A 20,741-nucleotide genomic window follows, 5' to 3' on the forward strand; every position below is an offset into this window, starting at 1 on the left:
AAAGGAAGACTCGACCAGTCCTCACTCTGCAGAGCTGACACTGACGCTGGTCCGAGAGCAAGAGCTAGAGTCCTGGGTCAGGCAGCATCAGCAAAAGGGGAAAAGATCGATAAGTACGTTCCAAAGAGCAGGGTCACTTGTGCAACCCCCCCTTCATTCTCAAATTCTGCCCTTGGCTGCAACTAGGAATTGTCATGGATATTCCTGTGATGAGAAGCTACGGAGCGACAGAGGCAGTGTAAGGCAACCACGCACCATTCCCCAGGGTGGACTTTGTGGCCTGTCTGTTGAGAGTCAAACCTCCACGTGCTGCTGCCCTCTGTGCATGAGAAGTCTGTGGCAGCTGCCAGGGTGTGAAATCAATAAATGTGCAATGGCTGAGTTTTGGGTTTCAGGCTGATGCACAGACCTGTTATCAGAGCAGGTTCTCTTGTGTTACTTCTCCTGGAATTCAAGGCTATTGATCCATCCCATGAATGTTTTGAAGGATTTTGCTCAAATCCCAATGCCAGGATTTGAATACCTTTGAAAAAATGAAGACCCTGGAGCAGTATTCTGAGGTAGGCTCAGTGCAGGTTCTGTCCCTGTTTACTATATCTCACAGAAGCATGTCAGGATCCTTCCCAGAGCAAGGGGCCTCGCAGTACCCAATGTGGAAAAGATACCACTCTGTCCCAAAAAGTAGATGATTTAAATAAAGATGGAAGCTATATCATGATATATTCCATATCAGATGGAAGCTGATAGGATGGGCAAATCAGAGGTAGGAACAAAACTTCAGATATTGAGAGAAGGGGTGAAGAAGGCTGGGAAGGACCTTGAAAGCAAAACCAAGTTTAAAAAGAATCAGGGGAGGAAGAAAGGGAGGCACCTTGCTAAAAGCAGTTGGCTGTGAGGAACCTGTGTGGAGCAGCACTGGAATGGAGATGAGCAGAGCCAGGCTGCAAATATTCAGATTAGGGAAAAGCATTTGTGTGAAAAGATACATAAGGTCATGGGAAAGGCTTGACACCTACAGGAGGGCAGACAGCCATCCTCCAAAACCTCTGCAAAAGGTATCATCATATTATTACACAGGGTTGTGCAAGTGATTCAGTTACAGTTCTGAGGCTCTTTTCTGAGTGTGAAGTCTTTGGGATGCAATTCAAATCATTCTTTTTTTCCTGAGTCTTTTTTTCTGCAATTGGTGAGTGTATGTTACAGATCCTTGCTTGTACCTGATCCATGAAATGTAGAGGGACTTGGTAAAATTTTGACTGTAAGTATGCAATGCACTGTCCCGGATGAACTGACTGCACATCTCAGCCCTGGCCCCAGCCCTCCTCCCCTAAGTGCTAGGTAAAGCATTTTCAGTTAAACTGTAATGAATGTGATTTTAGCTCATGTCTCAACAAGAGTGCTTCAAGCTAATCTGTGACATTTTGCAACTGCGGTGGGCTAAGGTCTATAGGGAGAGGAAATATCTTTTATTTGACCAGCTAACACCACTGAAAAAAACAAACAAAATTTTAGGCATATAAACTTCCTTCCATGGCTAAGTTTGCACGCACCATCAGTTAAAGCAGCTTAGTATCTGGCCATAACTTGTTAGCCACTGTAACTCAGTTGTGTTTCATCAAATGCCCATTCCTGAATCTCTAAGGAGCCCCAACTTGCAAGCTTTGTGGGTGGTTCTAGCTCAAGATCCAACTGCTTGTGCTTTCAGTTCTCAAGTTCCCTGGTTCACTCCCAGGTGCATTGGCCAAAATGATGTCCATCATCTCCTTAAAAACAAATAGACAAACAAAGGAGATGCTGTCTTCCACACCCCCCCTCCAAAAAAGTGCCTTCGGCAGCTAAAACCAAACCCCAGATATTGGAGTCTTATAATGACATTGTGAGAGTTAGCAAGACAGAAGCTCCCCTGGTGATTATAACAACACCGGTGCTTGAGAAGAGTCTGAGCTTCAAGGCATCTGGAATTGGTCTTGCAAGATCCATTGTCAAATGAGCTTTTTTCTTTGTTTAAAAATGTCAGCCTGAAGACCCCTGCCAGAGTGGTGGTATAGCCTGCTTGGGTTCACTCTGGCTCCCACAAGGCTTCAACAGTCCTCTGCCCCTCCTTGTCTCCAGGCTTAATTAGGAAATCATTTATCTTTATTGGCATTCTCTTTCCCCTGCTGCTTTGGCATTATTATTTTTTGCCTTCATTCCAAAGCAGTGAGTGTACAAGGAAGACCACAGCCCCATTCATTGTGGGTGGGGAATAATCTACAGCAGGGAGCTCTGCAAGGAAGACCCCAGCAATGAATCTGTCCCAGCTGGCATTGCCTGAGGGACTACTGTACAGAAAAAGGAGAGGAGGACATCCCTTGGCTCCACTTACTGGCTAACAATAGGGATTCCTGGTGATACTGAAAGTAGGGCAGTATTCCCAAGGGAGGTTATATGGTCAGCCTGTCCCAAACTGAACTGCCAACCCTTTCCAATCTAATGATATGCCTACTTCATCATCCCAGCGATCTCCCTTGGTTAGGAAACATACAAAGAGAAGAGGCTGTAAAGACAGCCACAGCTAGGAGACCACCAGGCCCTTGGACCCCCTCAGACTTCAATTGACAATCTACATGTCTAAGGGTTGAGCACTGAACAAGTAACAACCTACGGCAGGGTAGGTTCCCTACACTTCAGCAAATGGAAACTCCCTGACTCTCTCCATAGTTGTCATTCGACTATTTGCCAGGACAGTCAGAGATTCAAAACTCATCTGTAACTTGCTGGGACCCAGCAGCCCAGATCAGAACTCAGATGCACTCAGCAAAAAAACAGTATCTCTCTGGCAGCTGAGAGGGAGAGTTGCTCGCTTCACTGTGCTTTCACTACTGTTTATATTTCTTTCCAGGTAAGTTCTCTAGGTCTCCAACAACTGTGTTTTATTTAAATTAAGCAGGAGATAAAAGTCCAGCCAATAATTTCTTCCACCTTAAAGAGAAGTTTCCTTTCTGCACAAGTCCGGCTTGCCCCAGCCTGTTCCTAATTACAGAGGGAACATGCAGTTCAGAAAGGAGGAATCAGAATTTTTCCCCTCCCTCCAGCAAATACTCTTTGAAAAAATGACTGCCTTGCCTTGTATGGGAAGTTGTGCAGGTAAGTTTGAAAAAAGAGGAAACGTGATTGATGGAAAAGCTGAAGAGCTGATATGCACTTACCTGATCCTCTCTTCCCTATAACATACGCTTCTCTTAATTTCAAAGAGATCTCCAATTCTAGGAAGTCCAACGGGATCAGATAAAAATATTAGTCACATCAGGGCAAAAAGGGACTTCATTCATCCTTTTTAGCCAGAGATTTCAAGTTTTTTTAAATATACAGGGCACTCTCCGTTCTACAGGAAAGAAACTGAGGCATAGAGCAGTAGAGTCACAGCTGGCAGCTGCATGCTTTTTGTCCCCCATCCTAATGTTCTCCATTTTGCCTAAGGACTGCAGGGCTGCAAACCAAGAGCTGGATTCAGACCTGTGCCCAGCTTTGCTGAAGACTGACAGGACCAAGGGAATCACTATGGACAGCACCTCCACATCCTGGCAGGGCCCATTCTGGCTGGCTCCAGCAGGCAACTCTAATATGTCTTTGGATCAAACTTTTAAAGAAATGATCCTGTGCACCTAAGCAGGTGCTGTACAGTCTGTGATGCTTTTTCCCAGGTGTGTTTTCCCAGTGAAAGTCCCTTGCCAATACACTGCCTCAGTTCTAGCCCTTTGGAAACCTCACTTCATTCAGAACAGAGGATTATCTGGAGATTAATGTTATCTCTAAGTGAAGCCAGGTACATAAACCCTGTTACTCTTGAATTAATCATCATCTAGTAAGACCTTCTTCCTAAGCTTAATAGTTTAGGATGCCTCTCCTTCGCTGGAGTCCTCTCATAATTTGCTGGAGTTCCTCCAGTAACAGCCCTGCTAGCTGTTTAACAGAGATACGCAAAGTTGTTCCCTCGACCCTCAGCCTGCATTAGCACAGAGGAATTTTTAATCTGCCTTTTTGCGTGTAGCCAAGTCCAGAAGGAGGCAGTTCAGATCACAGCAAGCACTCTGCCCTCAAGGTATTTTCAAGTAGTGAGACCTAGCAAACTCTGTGGAGAGCCTAAAGCTAAGAATCCGGACTGGGTACATATGGACCATTACTCATCCAGATCTGTCTGGAGAAGTGGTTCTGCACTACGGTCTGCTCAACAATGGGCAAAGGCTTATCATCTCAGGGCAAGGGACTGGCTGGACAGCTGCTTGAGCCCAGCCTCAGTGGCCAGGCCTCTGCTCTGTACAGGCAACCTGCCTGCTTAATGGTATGTTTTAACAGAACTAGAGAGCTGAGGCAGGAATGGGAAGTGATTCTGGGAGGCAGACCAACAGGGGACATTTTGGGGCTAGCACCTTTGCTGCTGAGAGGGCCTCAGACATCAGAAGAGGCAGGTGCTCAGTTTTCTTTAAAGTGTTTATCCTTGGACTTATTTTGCCAGCAGGAAGCACTTCTAGCACACAACATGTTTTTGGCCTGTAATTGGTGGGCTGTGAGCCAACATGTTGCCATGGAAACTAGTAAATGCAAAATTATGACTTGACAGCAGTGTCCTGTGGAAAGAGGATCAACCTTCTTCCATATGTTTGTGTCCCTGCTCCAGGGATTGTGTGTCCCTTCTCCATCCCACCCACGCTGTGGGTGGGATGACATACTGTTACAGCTTAATATTGGACAGAAGGTGCCCCAGAGGCAAGAAAGAGCCTGTGAGCTCAGGGAGCATAGCAGAGCAATGCTACAAGAGGAGCTGCTGGCAAGAGCTGGGATCCCTCCCCAGGGAGGTTTCCTGGGTGCTTGAGTCGTGGCTAATTGCTTTCTGGATCCGAGAGAGACAACGCCATAAGGCGTCTTGCAGAGACCCCAGTGGTAGCGAACTTGGGGGCCCATACGCTGCCTGTTTACAGCAATGCAGCATCTGTGCAGGATGGTTCTGCAGGTTTTCCATACTGGGCTGCAGCAGGTGATACAGATACCTCCTTCAGGGCATCCTTGCTTCAAATCCTCATCGGCAAAGCAGAACCAAGTCAGACTAGGGGCCATGATATTAACAAGGGCCGCAGAGATACTTTGGAGAACAAAGCAAAGAGGTAGACATGTTTCTGTCCTCCCTCCGTTGTCTGTGAGCCCAGACAGCCTTTCCCGAGCAAACAGCATCCACTAGCTACAATTCAATCACCATGGCTCTGCTGATGTTTTTAGCCTAAACTTTCTACTGACAACCTCTCTGCCATGTCACTGCCACTAATCTTTCTGCACTTATTACAAAGGAGGATAACCATGTTGAGGGTGACGTTGAAATGAAAACCGACTCCATTCTCCATAACGAGAAGAGATGAGCTTTTTTTCACACACTCAGCCTTAACATATGTTAGCAAAGAATTAGTTTTAAGATTGCCAGGGTAACAGACAGTTGTAAGCTGTTTTTCTTACTGGCTAGGTGAAGATATATGAATTTAAGCATAGTCACAATTGTGTAATAATTTTAGAGTATAACATATGTAAGTATTTGGTCTTGAAAAATATCAGCATGGATCATTTTAAATCAATTTCCAGTGAGATCCTCTCTTCCCTGGTTCCTGTCTCTGGTAAGATCTTTGCAGCTATATCCCACTCCCTGGTTAGTTGTTTGATTTTGCAGCATTATACATGAAAAAAACATCAAGGAAAATATTTTCCTTTGAATACTTTCATTTACTTGCCATCTCAGATAAGTTGCCACTTCCAGTTATGGCCTGCTGTGGGGCCTAGTCATGGAGCTTCCCAAATGGACAACAGTTTATTGATACACCTAACTTTCTAAACCATTTTTCTACAGCAAACCATTTCACTAAAGAAGGTGGAGATGTTGTCTCTAAAGCACAGAGACTGAAGTAGCTCCCCAGGATGCACCATATATTACAGGTGCAATCTAATGATATCTGTTAAATGAGGGAAGTCCCATCCTACAAACTTGATGTCTGTCCTGGGCCCTCCTTGCTCCTCTCTGTCCACCCACTGTATGGGAAACTGGGTTTGGCAGCTCTGGAGAAACAGTGCCTGAATCTCTCCCAGTCTCCTGAGCATGCTAAATAGCCTGCTTTTGTCCTGTGACTTCAAGAAAGCATTTCAGGAGAGTTTAGCAGTGACTCAGAAAGCACAGCACCACCTCTAGTGACATGGGAACTTTGTGGGCAATGCCTCCCAGTACCCAGGCATTCAGCATTAGTTAGCAGTTATCCATGCTCTCTATGTAGCATACTTACTTGCCATTCCCATATTTGATTCGGATATCTTTGCTCTTCTTCAACTCCTTGCCATCTTTAAACCATTTGTAGGAGGGCTGAGGGTTGCCAGCAGTCGCCTCACATTTCAGTGAAATCTTTTCACCAACGTGAACATTTGGGCTCTTCAGTTTCTTCAGTTTGGGAGGCACAGCTACAAAGAGAGAAACCAGACAATGTGAAACCTGCCTCTTTCAGAGGCTGTGCACAGGCAATTTGAGCCCGCCGAGCCTACTCCCTTGAAAAATATGTGTGGGCTGTCTCCACTGTCAAGCAAATGCTGGGCAACAGTGAGAGTGGGTCTGCTCAGCTACCCCAGGTCTTACCAGCACAGGCAGGGAAGGAGCACAGAGTCAGAAACATCTGAGCAGGGAAAGGAGGGAGCCCCCAGGGTCTGGCTTGCTCTTTTATCTGCTTCACATAGCCAGGCTTGACTGCTCAGCGGCTCCCCTTGCGCAGGCAGGCCCTATGCGTCTCCTGCTAAAGCAGAGGTTTGCTCTGCTCTCCAACTCTCTCAAGTCAGGCTGGAGCCAGGGCTGCTGGAGCTCAAGCTCTCTGGAGATTAATTTTCTCTCCATCCTGTTACTGCTGCTATGATTACCAGCATCTCCTTTACCTCTGTCACTGCTGATGGACATGCTGCCAATCCCACAGCCCCCACCAATCACAGCCAGAGCATTTCGCTACAGAGGGAGAAGAGACGGGCCACGGGAAGTCCTTCCCTCTCCTTCCAGCTATGTGCGCTGTGGATGCTCCTGTGCCTGCCTATACGAGCCAGGCACTCACTCTATACCACCCCACGCTGCCGAGAGGACTGAAGCATCCTCAGGGAGGAAAAGCTGCTAAGACAGAAGGTCATTCAGTGTGACAGCGTCAGCAGCAAAGTGACGGCCACCCAGAGAGGCTGAAATGAAAACCTACATGTGTAAAGGATGAGGAAGGAGGGACAGCAATTCTTTGGGTCACAGTTAGAAACGTGAAAGAATAAAGCCCTTTAAAGAGGTCTTAGGAACACCAATGACAGTCAGGTCATCAGTCCTTCCAGTCTGAAACATTGCAGGTGACTTTTTCCGGATGTTTCAGAGAGACGATTTTACCATGCACCTGGAACATCAGGCAGGAGAGAGAGAGGCTGCTTATCAATCCCTGCCAGGCTTTCTAATATACCTGGCATGCAAAGATTATCAGGCTTGCAATTTTTCTTTCAGCTGACAGATCTGCATTCTTCCTGTTCCCCTTTTCATTCTCAGATCTAACCTTAAAAAAGAAAATAGTAAGTTCCAGATTTTGTTTTAAGAATATTGGTAATAATGGTTTCCACTTGTCTAAGATGTGTTACAGATAAAGTATTTCCTCTGCCTAATATGCACTGGTTGTCTTTTCATTGCTTAGTGCATTCTGATCTTGTGATATGGGACAGCAATAAAAGGAGGAGGAACCGGATGGGTTTCATTAGTGCAATCACTATGTTATAGACCTTTGTATTTCTCCTCTCATTCTTCTTGCCAAGCTAAATAATCGTAGGTTGGTTTTATTTAAAGACTGTTTTCACTGAAGGTGATCTTACACAAGCAATCATCAGGCATATGCTCACTTGGCAGGAAACTCTGACAATTCTTGTATTCCTTTGTTTTATGTGTGAGGGGATCAAAAGCTAAATTGTTCTTAATCAAAAAACTATAAACATGGACAGAAATGAAACAGTTCAGGGTAATAGCAATTAGCTGGGCAAAGCTAGCAGTGACTGAATGGAAAACCCAGAGACTTCTATGATCATGAGATGAGAAGTGCTCAGCAGTGCCTGAGACGGTAACATGGCAGATCTGGTCCTCAGCACCCCCGACCTTCATCTGGCTCTAAGCTACACAGCTACACTGACGTCCAGGCACAGAAGCCATCAAGATCCAGAAGTGCAAAGGAAATATGTTTAGTACACTAAGGAAGAGAGAACAAATCACACCAAATATTTTTGCCTATTGTAATTTCTGCACACCCATGCCTGCTACAGGTTCACTAGAAACCTGTGCCCATTCCCAGGATGGGCATGGCTGGACATGTGGTAGTGGGGCATGGACAGCACAAAAATTAGACACCTACTGACAATCACTTCAGGCTGTGCACTGAAGGCTTGTACTGTTTCTCAGGTCACTGTGCCTTGTCACAGAGCAAGAGACTCCAGAACAAAAATGTCTTCAGTTTATCCTAAATTTTAGGAGGTTTGTGAAAATCCAGGGTGCTCTGGGTTTAGCAAAGCAAATATTCCTGATCCTTGCTTGGCAATGGGTCACCCAAAAGAGCAGGAAGGCAATGAACAGAGAAGAGAGCTCATCTCTTCTCAGAACACCATGCACAGAGAGCCTGGAAGGCAAACAGGACCTTGCTTTTACAGCAGTCATTTGGGGGAATAGAAAAATAGACTCTGTCAAATATTTATTCTTTGTGAATGTATGTGGGTTAGCTTCTATTGTACACTAAGGTCATTCTGTACCATTTCAACAGTATACATATCCCTTAAATACCAGCAAGGTCCCGACCTTGGCATTGGTGCATGTGCTTCATATTATTTGTAGGTTTGTGCTCTGCAGCAGTATGAAGCAGGCAGCATGGCCTGGGAGAAAGATCTGTCAGCCCTGCCCCTCTCCACAGAAAATGCTGGAAAGAGCTGTCCAAAGCCCAGACACCTTGAAATCACTGAAGGACAGGGCCAAGGAAAAGCAAGAAACCTCCCAAGAGATCTCTCTTCCCCAGTACCGCCACCTCTGTGAACCATATTTCATCCAACCCCATGCAGGCCTCTCTTCCACTTTGGTGTGTTCTCAGCCACCAGTGATAACTCACACCATGTTAATAAATAGGCAGGGACAGAGTGACTTACAGCAGGCTTGGCAGAGACAGAGCTGACACTGCTGTAAGAATCACACGGGGCAGGGGCCTCCATTGCACCCCTCCAGCAAAGAGAGTCTCGCCTGGAAAAAGGGAGGAGAACATGTTTCCTTCCCAAATTGCCTATCTTTGGCTGCCTTACTTCAGTAAGGAAAGGAACTTAGAGCATGCATTCAGCTTGCAAGCCACACTTAATGGACTGTAATTCCCCTGTTGAATCAGACAAGCCAGTTAAAGGCAAATCCAGTCCAGAAATATTTTGGACTGCATCTGCAAAAAGAGCTACATGCACAGACACGCAGCTGAGCTCACTAAGTCCCAGCACATCTGTGTGTGCCTCAGTGAAGCAGTGTGGCTTGTGCTTGGACAGCTACACAGCAGCACAGGAAGAGAAAGCACAGTCCTCAAGTCTGGGGATGCAGCCATTCAAGTGCTTCCAGAGCCATGCACAGGCTGCTCCATTCAAAAGGGAAGCAGTGCTGCCAGCATGGAAGGCCAGCCTTGTGCTTTTGGTCTCCTGGAAGTCTTGCTCATGGCTGGAGGCTCTCTCTTAATAATTTCTGCATCTTTAAGAAAATACTGAAATACTCATTTAGAGACATTTAACTGATGATAAGTCTGCCGCATGCCAGCCAAAGTCCTTCCACTAATTTTTTATCCTTATTGCTTAAACTGCAGCCCTTATTTCTAGCCTGAATTTCCTCAACTTTGGCTTCCAGCCAGCAGATCTCTGTCTTCCTCTGGTAAATCTGAGTCCCATCTAGCAATCAGAAACTTCTTCCCTTTTTAGGTACTTCCAAACTATGAATGAATCACCTTTCAACCTTCTCCACCAGTAAACTAAAGTAGCTTGAGAGACCAAAGCAGCACACTTAGCACTACGACTGGAATATGTCAAAGACAATGTTTTAAAATTTGGTTCATTTCTAGCTTTAACATTAACCTATTTCCTATCTTTTCCCCAGCCAAACCACCAGAGTCAAAGCTCCGAAAGTCCTGAGCACAGTGCAAGCAGATGTGAAGATTTTAAAAGTGCCCCCTTTCCTTAGCGCTCTGAACATTTGGGATCATTTTATCTACTCCCAATCTGGTACCTTTTCAAACATACTGGGAAAGTCCAATCACTAGCTTCACATATATCAAAACAACATACTGTCCCTGGCAAACAGTCTTAGCTAGATATCAAGGAGGTCCAGATCCAATTACCCCACTTTCCCACCAGCTCCTTCCTTCCCAGCCTTTTCCATGCAGTTAATGATGCTCAAATGCAGCCAATGCAGCTTTTGTCAGGGCTAAAACACTGAACTTGGCCCAGCCACCAAGCCACATTAATAGCGCTGCCTTCTTTCAGCCCAAATCATCTCATCCATCTGGTACAGCCCAAGCTTCATTTTGACACCTCATTATTTGAGTTTCATGATTCTGGTCTGCCATCTTATGGTCTCCTCCATACCTAGGTTACCAACACACCCTGCTGATTCACTACATCTGGGTTCATGAATATCAGGAGGGGTTTTTTGACTGTACTTGTGCGACTGTATCTATAGGTAGCTTCAGACAATTATTTGGGACCCGTATCTGTGGTTATCTTTCAATCCTCTCAATCCCTCTTCTGTCAGAATTCAAATCTCCTCTTCATAGGGGTGAAGTCCCACTAGCTTCACAAAGACCAAGGTGTCAGACAGGAGCAATAATACAACGAGGCACTCCAGGCAATTTTTCTAACATGTGACTGCATGAAGTATATGGAGTACTGCAGAAAGGACAGTTTAATTCTGGCAGAGGTGAGACTAACAATAAATAAGGATTTTCTACAGGTTTTGCCCACTCCAAAAAACCCAAGCAACCATTAGATCCCAGGCTAAGCTAGTTGTGTAGGCCATAAGAACTAAGCTAATCCTAAAATGTACCAGACCCCAGATCAGCTAATGGACACAATTCCCTAACCTGTTTCAAATTTCATGTTCCATTAAGAGATCTTTGCAGTAGAGGTCTGCCTGTTAACAGCAGTCCTGGCATCTACTGCTAAGTTACCACCTTCTTATGGAGAGGAGAGGGCTACCAGATTCTAGAAACTGAGCCTTGAATTACTCCATATGAGTTGTTTAAATACCCACCTTACAAGGGCTTACATACTCATACTGCTTTAATCAATTCACTCCTGATTACATTTGATATTACATTGAAGTACCTTGATGATAACAACATCTCTTATTTTCAGTACCTAAAGTATGCCTAAAAGCACCTTTGAGCCTGAACTCAAAATTTAATTAATCATAAATGGGCAGAGTGCCCACATAAAGTCCAACAACAGAACAGTTACAAAACCAGATCCCACCCACAAAGTATCATATATAAACAACCCCTCAGCAGCATATAGCAGAAGCAAGCAGTCCCAACAAAGATGCTCAGTTAATTCTTTAACAGCCAGAAGCACTAACCACAACCATTATTTTAAGAGTCATATCTTGTTCACTGTGGGAGATCCTAAAGAATGGACAATCTACAGACACATCTTGGATCTCTGCACAACAGACATCATGAATAGATGTGACTATCTTCCTCATTCAGAGGAAGTGGTGCCAGTCACTGGAGACCCCCCTACACTGCCTGGCACACAGGAGGTGGCAAGATGTTTAGGTAGGTGGATTCCATGAGAAATGTTTTGCAGCCTTGACTTGGTCCAAATTCAAACACAGAAACTCTTTCAAAGACGGAATTCCCCCAAACAGAAATTTTCCATTTCTAACATCTCTGGCATAGGGTTAGGACATATGTCCCTGGCACAATGCATCACCATGCAGGTCTATAGACCAGAAGTGCCTTTGGTAGGTCAGCATGCTCTCCACTGGGCTAATACTTCTTGGTTAATGCAAACCTATTGCTTCTGGTATGTTTGCTATCTCTGCCATTCTTATCAGACATGATGCTCCTTTGGCCTGTGTCTGCTTTGGCTTTTATGTGACAAGGAGACAAAACTGAACCTCAGCAGCAGCAGCTCCTGTCCACCTTGATTCTTTGACTATTTCAATACTGACAACAAAAGCCGACTTGTCAAATAGGGACCAGCTCTAAAGAAAGCTCCTTCCAACTAGAAGGAGTGGAAACATGGGGTACTATTAGAAAAAAAAGCTTTGCTTCGTACTTCTAATACCACAGGTGTTTGCCCTCCATTTTTTTATGTATTTTTCTTAAAAGGGTAAAAATCAATTACTGCTATGTATCTAAGCAGGTTGTAGCTTCTGTGTTTGGGAATCTGAAGGGAGTTTAACTCTTTGGTGCTCTGTGGCTGCAGAGTCACCTTTGAATCTGTGACCCTCTAATTCCACTGAAAGTAACAGGAATGTATTTAACTAAAACCCTCTCATAAGTATGGGGGAGCAGAAGAGCCCTGCTTTCTTCAACAGATTGGCACGACCTCCACAAAACACACACAGTCCAGAGCCTGCATGAGAGAAGCTTAATATGAAACCTACACATTGCCTTACCTCAACCACTGTCACAATCCATCAGAAGATAATTACAAGCTCCCTATTCAAATAGAGAACATAAAATATAACATAGTATATACAATATGCCTCATGCTTTAGGCAGCTTATATTTCCAGTTTGTGCAAAAATGATGACCAGACTTTCTCACAGCTGGTAATGTGATGGTCTTTGGACACTGCAGCAGCTTACTCAGATCTTTGCAGTCACGGGCAGTGGCAATTGCCAGGTAAACCACAATGTGCAATTTTAATTTCCTGGGGGCAGCATTTCATGCCTGTCAGGCTCTGCTATGGCTACAATTAGGCCTTTGGATTAAGGCATAGCCATGTCTCTCTTGTGCTATATCTGTTACAGTAGAGACTCCACTGTGGGACCCAGCACAAGATTATGTGGCTCACTTTGGGCATTGCCTCCACTGTTCATGATTCTATCTGTGCAATTGCTGCAAAGATGTGAGCTTCAGCAAGGACTAATAACCACAGCTGAAGCTCTCCAAGGACACAGGAGATGTACTCTGTTCCTAGCATGCCCCATGCTGCTCTGCCCTTCCTGCAGAAGTATGCCAGCAGGAGCCAGAGCCATACCTTTGTGTTTCTAGGAAGAATCCCACTTCAATAGCTGGAGACACTAGGTATGACAGCATATGAATATTTCCTCCAGGTCCTAGAGGCTTAGATGAGGCCATCAGCTCAGCTGGCTCACAGAGAACGTGATGCGAAGAGAACCCTGACCACTAGAAGGGAAGTGGAAAGATCCTGAAATGACACTGCAGGAGCCCACTTGAACTCAGAGGAGCTGGAACTGGAATCACACTTGGAAACCTTGCTCAACCCAGAATGACTGCATTATCCCTCCCTATATGACCCATAGCATCTGTGTTATACAGGCTTTTTTTTCCTTAAGGAGGTTCTTGCAGCCCTCATTATTTCAGGAAACAGAGAGTTGACTACAAAGTAAATCCACCACAGTATACATATTTAAGACTGAGTTTCAACAGTTATTATTTCCATGACCATTCTCAGCAGTCAAAGAAAATTGACTGGCAAGTCACAAGTGGGCTTTCTGATTTAGGGTTCTTTCTATAAATGATCCTTCTGGCCAAGCCCTAGCAGCTCAAACCACAGGAAAAAAAAATTAACAAGTGCCTAAGGTGCTACAAAGGCAGCAAGTTCACTTTCCTCTTACAAATGTTGTCTCCACTTACCTAAAAGTGCAACTGATGAATTCCTCCTCCTTCATCTTTCTCTTTCTCTTTTTTCTCAGTATTTAGTTACTTTTCTTTCAAGTGTAAGTTTTGAGATTGGTGTATGATTTGGCACAGAGACATAAACTGAAATCTCAGCTCCATTGAAATCAATGAGCATTTAGCCGCTGGACAAGGATGTCTTCCCAATACCCAGACTTTGCACCCAAATTTTTTCAGGGAGATAGTGTGTGCTTTTATCAAGAGTGGGCGGAATTGCTTGAGGTGCCCATGTAAGTGCTCACTTAGATGCTTACCTGAATAATACAACAGCTACAAGAAATGTGTGTGCAAATATGCAATACTAAAAGACAGGGCTGAAGTGCTTGGATTTGCCAAACCTAGTACTCTATGAACACTAGCTGGTTTGGAAACAATGTAATTGGAGTAGAATTGCTATTGTGTTTGTTTGTTTTGAATATTTTTGGCCAGGAAGTTGTCCTGGAGGTATAGTCGAGCATAAGTGGTCTGATGGAAAAATGTCATTCATTCTGTTCCTATTAAAACCAAAAACAATAGCCACACAAAGACAGCAGTGACAATTTTTGCTTTTCATGCCTCTAACAATGTGTTTTCAACCCTAAAGGCAACATCTTGTTTGTACTCAATTGATTCTGGGTCATACTTTGTATAAGCAAATATATCTTTGAACAAAGAAATACTTTATGAACTGCTCAATTTCCAGATAACCTTGGAAACAGCAATTCATAAAACCTAGCTTTATCTCTATCTTCACAACCAGCTAGAAAAATGGCCCACTCATATGTTATGGACTGCCAGTCAAGATCCAGCCAACAAATGAATTACCAAGAGCATTCAAACCTTTAAAACACATTAATTCTTTGTTTCAGTCACTGAATACTAAGCACAAATCCCTTGCCCTAGTACACTGGAAAGTACACTGGAAAGGACCTGGGTGGAATCCATCATCTTTCAATCATCGAAGTAAAACGTAACCCTCAACCCAGGGGACAAAACAAGCTAAGCAAAAAACCTCTGTTTCATTAAATGGTTATTATGACATCTGTACCTGAAAGTATATATAGAAGGATTTGCTTATGTAAAAATGCTATCAGTGAAATATCATTGGTATCAAAACCAGATGAAAAAAATATTTGATGTTTCACAGCATTATCAGCTGCAGGAGTGTTTATTTAAAAGATGTGAGAGACAGAAAAAAACTTAGTTAAAGGGGAGCTGAAATCCTTGTAACAGAGACTGCCTGCACTGCCTGGGCTCGACCAATGACAAGAGGACAGAAAATACACTAGCAAGGACTGGTGGGAGCATTACAGGTAAATTTGCAAAAATAAGAACAGCTGCAGTGCCATGAATATAGAACACCCCCAAAAGCCAGTCATCAACTCCTTCCGATAAATCAGCAAGAAGGGCCATTACAAATAGACCAATGCAGCTGAGTCTCCGAGTGAGGTGCATGGTTTATCAAGTAACTGCATGTTCTTGTCATCTTCTTCTTCTCTCTCTCTCTGCCTAACTCTGTCTCATGGTCATTGAAGTTAGATGTGAAAGTGAAGGACCAAGGATGCATTCTTAGCTTTGGATGGCACAGCACTTCTGGATATTTTTTTCCTCCTCTGTCAGTATATTATATTAAAACAGAATGAGCACCTTAGTTTGGAAGTGTTAAACTACTGGGATGTGAGGTCTGAGGTCAGGAAGACCGTAAAGCACACAGCACAATCTGCAGCACCTCACTGTGGAGGAACTGTTGAAATTCAGCCTACATTGGCAAAATTCCCAAATCTGCCTCCTTTCCTGCGCACTCAGACTTATAGGTGAGAGTCAGTTTTAACAAGCACTTTTAAACATGCTTAACCTGTGCAAGTAGGGCAAATCTGCAAGAACTGGGACCAATTGCAATGATGTTAATTCAGGTCAGGCAAAGGTCAAGTGAAGGTCAGAGGGGACCTCCCAGCTTCTAACATTTTTAGATATTTCAAATTCCCCCAGATGTTCTGGGTCAGAGAATGTCCTGACGTTTCATACAAGGCCAGGTGGAAACACTGCATGATACAGGCATTTTTCTTTGTTCTTTGAATGGAGCAAGTACTTTAATGTCTGCAGAAGTTAAATTCAATTAGCAGTTTCTAACATTTGGAGGGGGATTTTTTACTTTTAACCTATAAAATCATGGTCACTAGTATTCCGTGACAAAAGTCAACCACTTGCAGTCTTAATTACAAATATTTTTTTCCATGTCTCTGCTTACTTTGAAAGTTCACCATTGTCTCTGGTAGGGTTTTGACAAATCCACCAGAGGGTATTTCCAAAACAGAAAGCCGTGTTTTTATCAGGATCTCCCCACAAGAGACCCCAGGGCTTGCATTAAAGACTTGTTTGTTTTCTGTAATGTTATATTAGAAAGATGAAAAGTTTTTCTATTAGTTTAAGAAATGTTTTAAAGAACTAGTACCAAAAGAACCCTCAAACACTAACCGCAGGTCTGTTTTTCATCCAAACACAGGAAAAGGAAAGAAAATAAAGATCATCCCTGAGACAGCTTTTTCAAGGCAGCCAAACATATATGGGCCCACATCCATCAAATGTAGATAGATTTACCACTCTGTATTACTAATATTCTCATAATACTCATGGCTCCCTGGATCTCTGCCACTACTGAAATGACAACCTCTATCAGGCCAAACTCTATTTTTTTCCCATACATTAATCTCTCCATTGAAGTCAGCATGACTATTTGCACAACAGAACTTGATCCGCACATAGGGGTCGGCTCCAGTCCACGCCTGCAGCACCCAATGGGCTAGCCGAACCAAACAAGCAATTGAACCCTACGGTGAAGGGGCCACCCTCCTCAGTGCATTATAGAGGAGAAGCTAGTTGTAAATTCCATTTGGGACTCTGGGCACTGCCCAGTGGAGACACTAACTCAGCATGTCTCCTGACTGTCCAGAGTGTGGCTTCCCAGCATTGTTCTGAATAGCTCTGGACCCCCACTGAAGCACAGTGATGTGTGGCTTACACTTAAATGTCCCCCAAACAGGCTGATTTATGGCTGCCAGGAGTCTCAAGGATGTCAGCTCTTCCTGATTAATTTTTTTATCCTTATTTTCCCTCTTTTTATATTTGAATATTACTTATTGCAATATTCTTCAGAACTATTCTCTGGAAAGCCATACTGGCTAATTTTTGGCTTGTAAATTGCTCATGAGCAGTTTGTGGCTTGTGTTAAAAAAAAAAAAAAATCAAGCAACTCTGGCTCATTTTGGTTGGATAAAGAGATTTTGTGGCCTCCATCAATTCTATTCCCTGACAGCAGTGACAGAACTGTCATAATCACAAACATAGAGTTGCAATTTTAAAATTTGCTTCCTGTGACTCTTCGTTAAAGTTTAATCAACAGTTACTGTTTCCACAAATATTTCCGGCAGAAAGTTCACTTGATGGAATATTCACAGGCAACAAGTAAAAATGAAGAAAAACAAATTTGAGTTTTTGATATGAGTAAACTTTTGCTGGTGGTCCCACCACTCCATTTAAGGACCTGGGGAAGAGAAGCAAAAGAAGGGGTGACATAGCTGATTTTCTAGGAGACATTGCAGAGTGTGAGCAAACAAAACCAAGCACCAACCATGAAGCAATGAAATGTGGGTGTACAGAAGATGACATGCAACATGGTGATGGCCTCAGCAGAAAGAGCACTGTATTCTGAATTCAAAGTGGGTAGGGGTTTATTAGACCTGCTTTAAGTCTAGCTGCTGATTATAAGGTGGAAACTTCTGCTGAACTCACCAACAAATCCTGCACAACACAAACAACTTAAGGTAAAAACCAGAGTTCTAAACAAAAGATGGTTGTTGAGCAAAAAGCTATTAATAGTGCTGGGTTTTATCCCAGAATTATTGTGTAAAGTAGGACAATTCACATCCCTTCTCTGTGCTTCCATTTTCTCTCTCAAAGATCCTACTTATTAGGGGCAGGGACTGTCTCTTATTATGACTCTGTGCTGTGAACAGCACAAGGGGAACAATGCTGCAGTCAGGACCTCTGGATGCCACCACAAACAGTAATTATAAGCAGCAGTGACAACAAGTGGAAGGAGTCTGAGATCCAAAGAAGACCTGAGAAAAGAGGGGACACAATGTGGGATTCATCTTGTGTTATAAGCATGTCACTCCATGCAAGAGTGACAGGGAAAAGCAAGGGAGCAGTTGATGAGAAAGCCAGACGAGAGCATAGAGGACTCTCTGCCACCTACTCCAAGACCAGCTAAAGCAAAATTCCTCCACAGCTGGTCCTTCACTTCTGCACTGTGACAGCTCCTCCCCTTCACCATCTCCCCAAGCCATCCTCGAATGACCACCCTTGGAGCCATGCAGAGGAAGGCAACCACCTAGACACCCATAAAAGGGATGTTCAGGGAGCTTTGTGAAAAGCAGTATGAAAAGCCTACCTGCTGTAGAAGCAGTATGAAAAACCTGATTGAAGGAGTGAGGTCTCCTCTGCTGGGGAACATTTTCATATAAAGCCATCAGTCTAATACCTTGTGCAAGTGATTTTCTGATAAGCATGTAAGAGGGAACAGCCCTGCAATGGTGCTGGGGAACTACCCTGAAAAATCCTGGCTAGACCTTTGCCATCTTCAGCATCTACAGAACCAGTGTAGAAAGGCCCAGGATTGAGGTGGACAAAAAATCACAGAATTACAAAAAAGAGCTTGGAAGAAACCTTCAGAAGTTGAGTAGACCACATCCCTCTGCCCCAAGGTGGCATCAACCTTGTAACATCCATCCAACTCACCAGGATCCTGAGACACAAACCGTCTGGCACTACACATCTACACTGCACTGACAGAGCGCCCCTGGGACCTGGCCAACCTCAAGGATGTCCAAGTACCCTGAGCCCAAGCTTGCAATCTCTCCAACAGGCAACAACATGGCCTCTGGGAAGAGGCCTAGAGTTCTAGGGGGTAGAACCCCCTGTTGTCTGGGGTAGCAGGAGGCTGGGGACCCATCCACACAGACAGTTATTGTGGCCTGTGGGTTATTCCAAACAGGTAGCTATTTTGGCCCCCAGTTGCAAAAGACATGTTCTACTCATTCCGACAGATACAGCCCATCTGTTCTTTTGTCTTCTAGGCCTTTTCACTGTCCCATCTTTCTGTTTTCTTCTGCTTGCCCATGCCAAGCTGCCACCAATTGCATGCAATATAACCAAAACCACTCATCTTTGTCCTTCCCATCTCACTTCACCTTGGCTGCAAGATGCATGCTTTTTTCTTTCCTTTGCAAAGTCAGTGACCTTGAAAACCTTAATCAGCTCTCTAAGCCCCAGCTTCATCTTCCTTTCATTTCTGGAACTGCTGATCACCTCCCACATTTCACTGGAGGCAGCCATTTCTTCATGAAACTGAGAGGGCCTGAATCATCTTCTCAGCCAGAGACCTGAACATTGGTGCTTCTTCTCTGTTCTGCCAGTTCAGGGTAGTGCACCAAGAACTCCACTAATATGCACAGCTCTGAAATACTTCATTGCTTCTTCAAGGGTCTGCTGTGCTCTCAGGTTTTCACCCTCCCCCCTGTTCTAGGATGTAGAAGCCAAGCTCCCACTTACACTCGGTGAAAGGTGGCTGCTCTTTATCCCTAGACAACATGCCCTGTCTGTCCCTGCAGTGGCAGCTCTTCTACCTGACCGCCAAGCCTGAAACACAAAGAGAGGAAAGCCTTCCTGCTCACCTAGGTGCTGCAGTCTGCAGTTACAGGACCCTCATGCACATACAGAGGAAGGCTGACAGCAACCTCACACAACCCCAGATGCCTTTACCCACCTCCTTGTCCATGGGCACAGGTCTGTGCTCCATGATGGCCTGCCTCCCACCGCCACATCCTTGCTGCGCTGAGCCAGACACAGAGGAGGAGCATCCTGCATCCAGACAGACAGGAAAAAAGCTAGTGGCCTTGGTGCAGTTTCAGGACCTTGTGCCCAGCTCAACTAAAAATCACACTTGGTCTAATTTCCTAAGGACAGGCAGAGGCCATGAGAAGGGAGCATGGCTGGGAGGAATAGGTACTTGCTGTAAAAGGAAGCGGGGAACACTAAGGAGGAGATTGGATGGGTCTGTAGCACCTAGAGGAAGGAAAAGAGTTTGTTGTTCTTTTTTCCCATTTGCCACATTTATTTTTGGTGCCCCCTTCAGCCTCACTGCCCTAGGTAATGGAGGGCAGCACTAGTCTTGTGCGCTGGGCACCAGCACAGCAAATGAAGCACAGCCAAGGGCCACTCATCCCCTTGATATTTTGGCTAGAGCCCACTTCCCTCTGAAAACAGCTGAAGGGCAGCAAGCTGTCATGAAATCACCCCTCCCATTCTGCCTCTCCCATGAAAGCCAGGCCAAGGAGGGGAATGGAGACCCTGCAGATAAGCAGGACCCTGTTCTGACACAGCATCTTAACATGCCACTGAGCAAGGGAGTATAGGGAACAGGACATGAGCCTCAAGTCTGTGCCACATGGATGAAAGAGGTGGTTTACCAGGTTATGCTCTTTATCAACAGCTTACAGCCTCCACATGGCTACCACCAGTCAGAATAATTGACTGTAGGATGTGCACATAATTTTTCTCCAACCCTCATGAATGTCACCATATTTAACACCGTTCCTTACAGTCAGCTCAGTGGACTCTGTCCCTCTACTGTTACCATCCAGTCCCAGATACAAGAAGACATATTCAAAATATAATACTGATGATGAACATCAACTTTTCTGCAACTTCCTCCAGCAAGAGAGGGTGCAGTCTCCACCAAGGACCAGCTTTTATAATGTTTCTGGGCAA

At 44.5% G+C, this 20,741-nt stretch overlaps 1 protein-coding gene across 1 annotated transcript in view; it reads right to left on the bottom strand.

Annotated features, from left to right (window-relative positions):
• NRG2 (neuregulin 2) overlaps nt 1-20,741 on the bottom strand; it is a 171,777-nt gene that overhangs the window by 59,230 nt on the left and 91,806 nt on the right. Inside the window, exon 2 of the mRNA XM_067304702.1 lies at nt 6,297-6,468. Coding sequence (XP_067160803.1) covers nt 6,297-6,468 — 172 coding nt within the window. The remainder of the gene's footprint in view (nt 1-6,296; nt 6,469-20,741) is intronic.

This window comes from Apteryx mantelli, chromosome 14 (assembly GCF_036417845.1).
Source record: "Apteryx mantelli isolate bAptMan1 chromosome 14, bAptMan1.hap1, whole genome shotgun sequence".
Taxonomy (NCBI): domain Eukaryota; kingdom Metazoa; phylum Chordata; class Aves; order Apterygiformes; family Apterygidae; genus Apteryx; species Apteryx mantelli.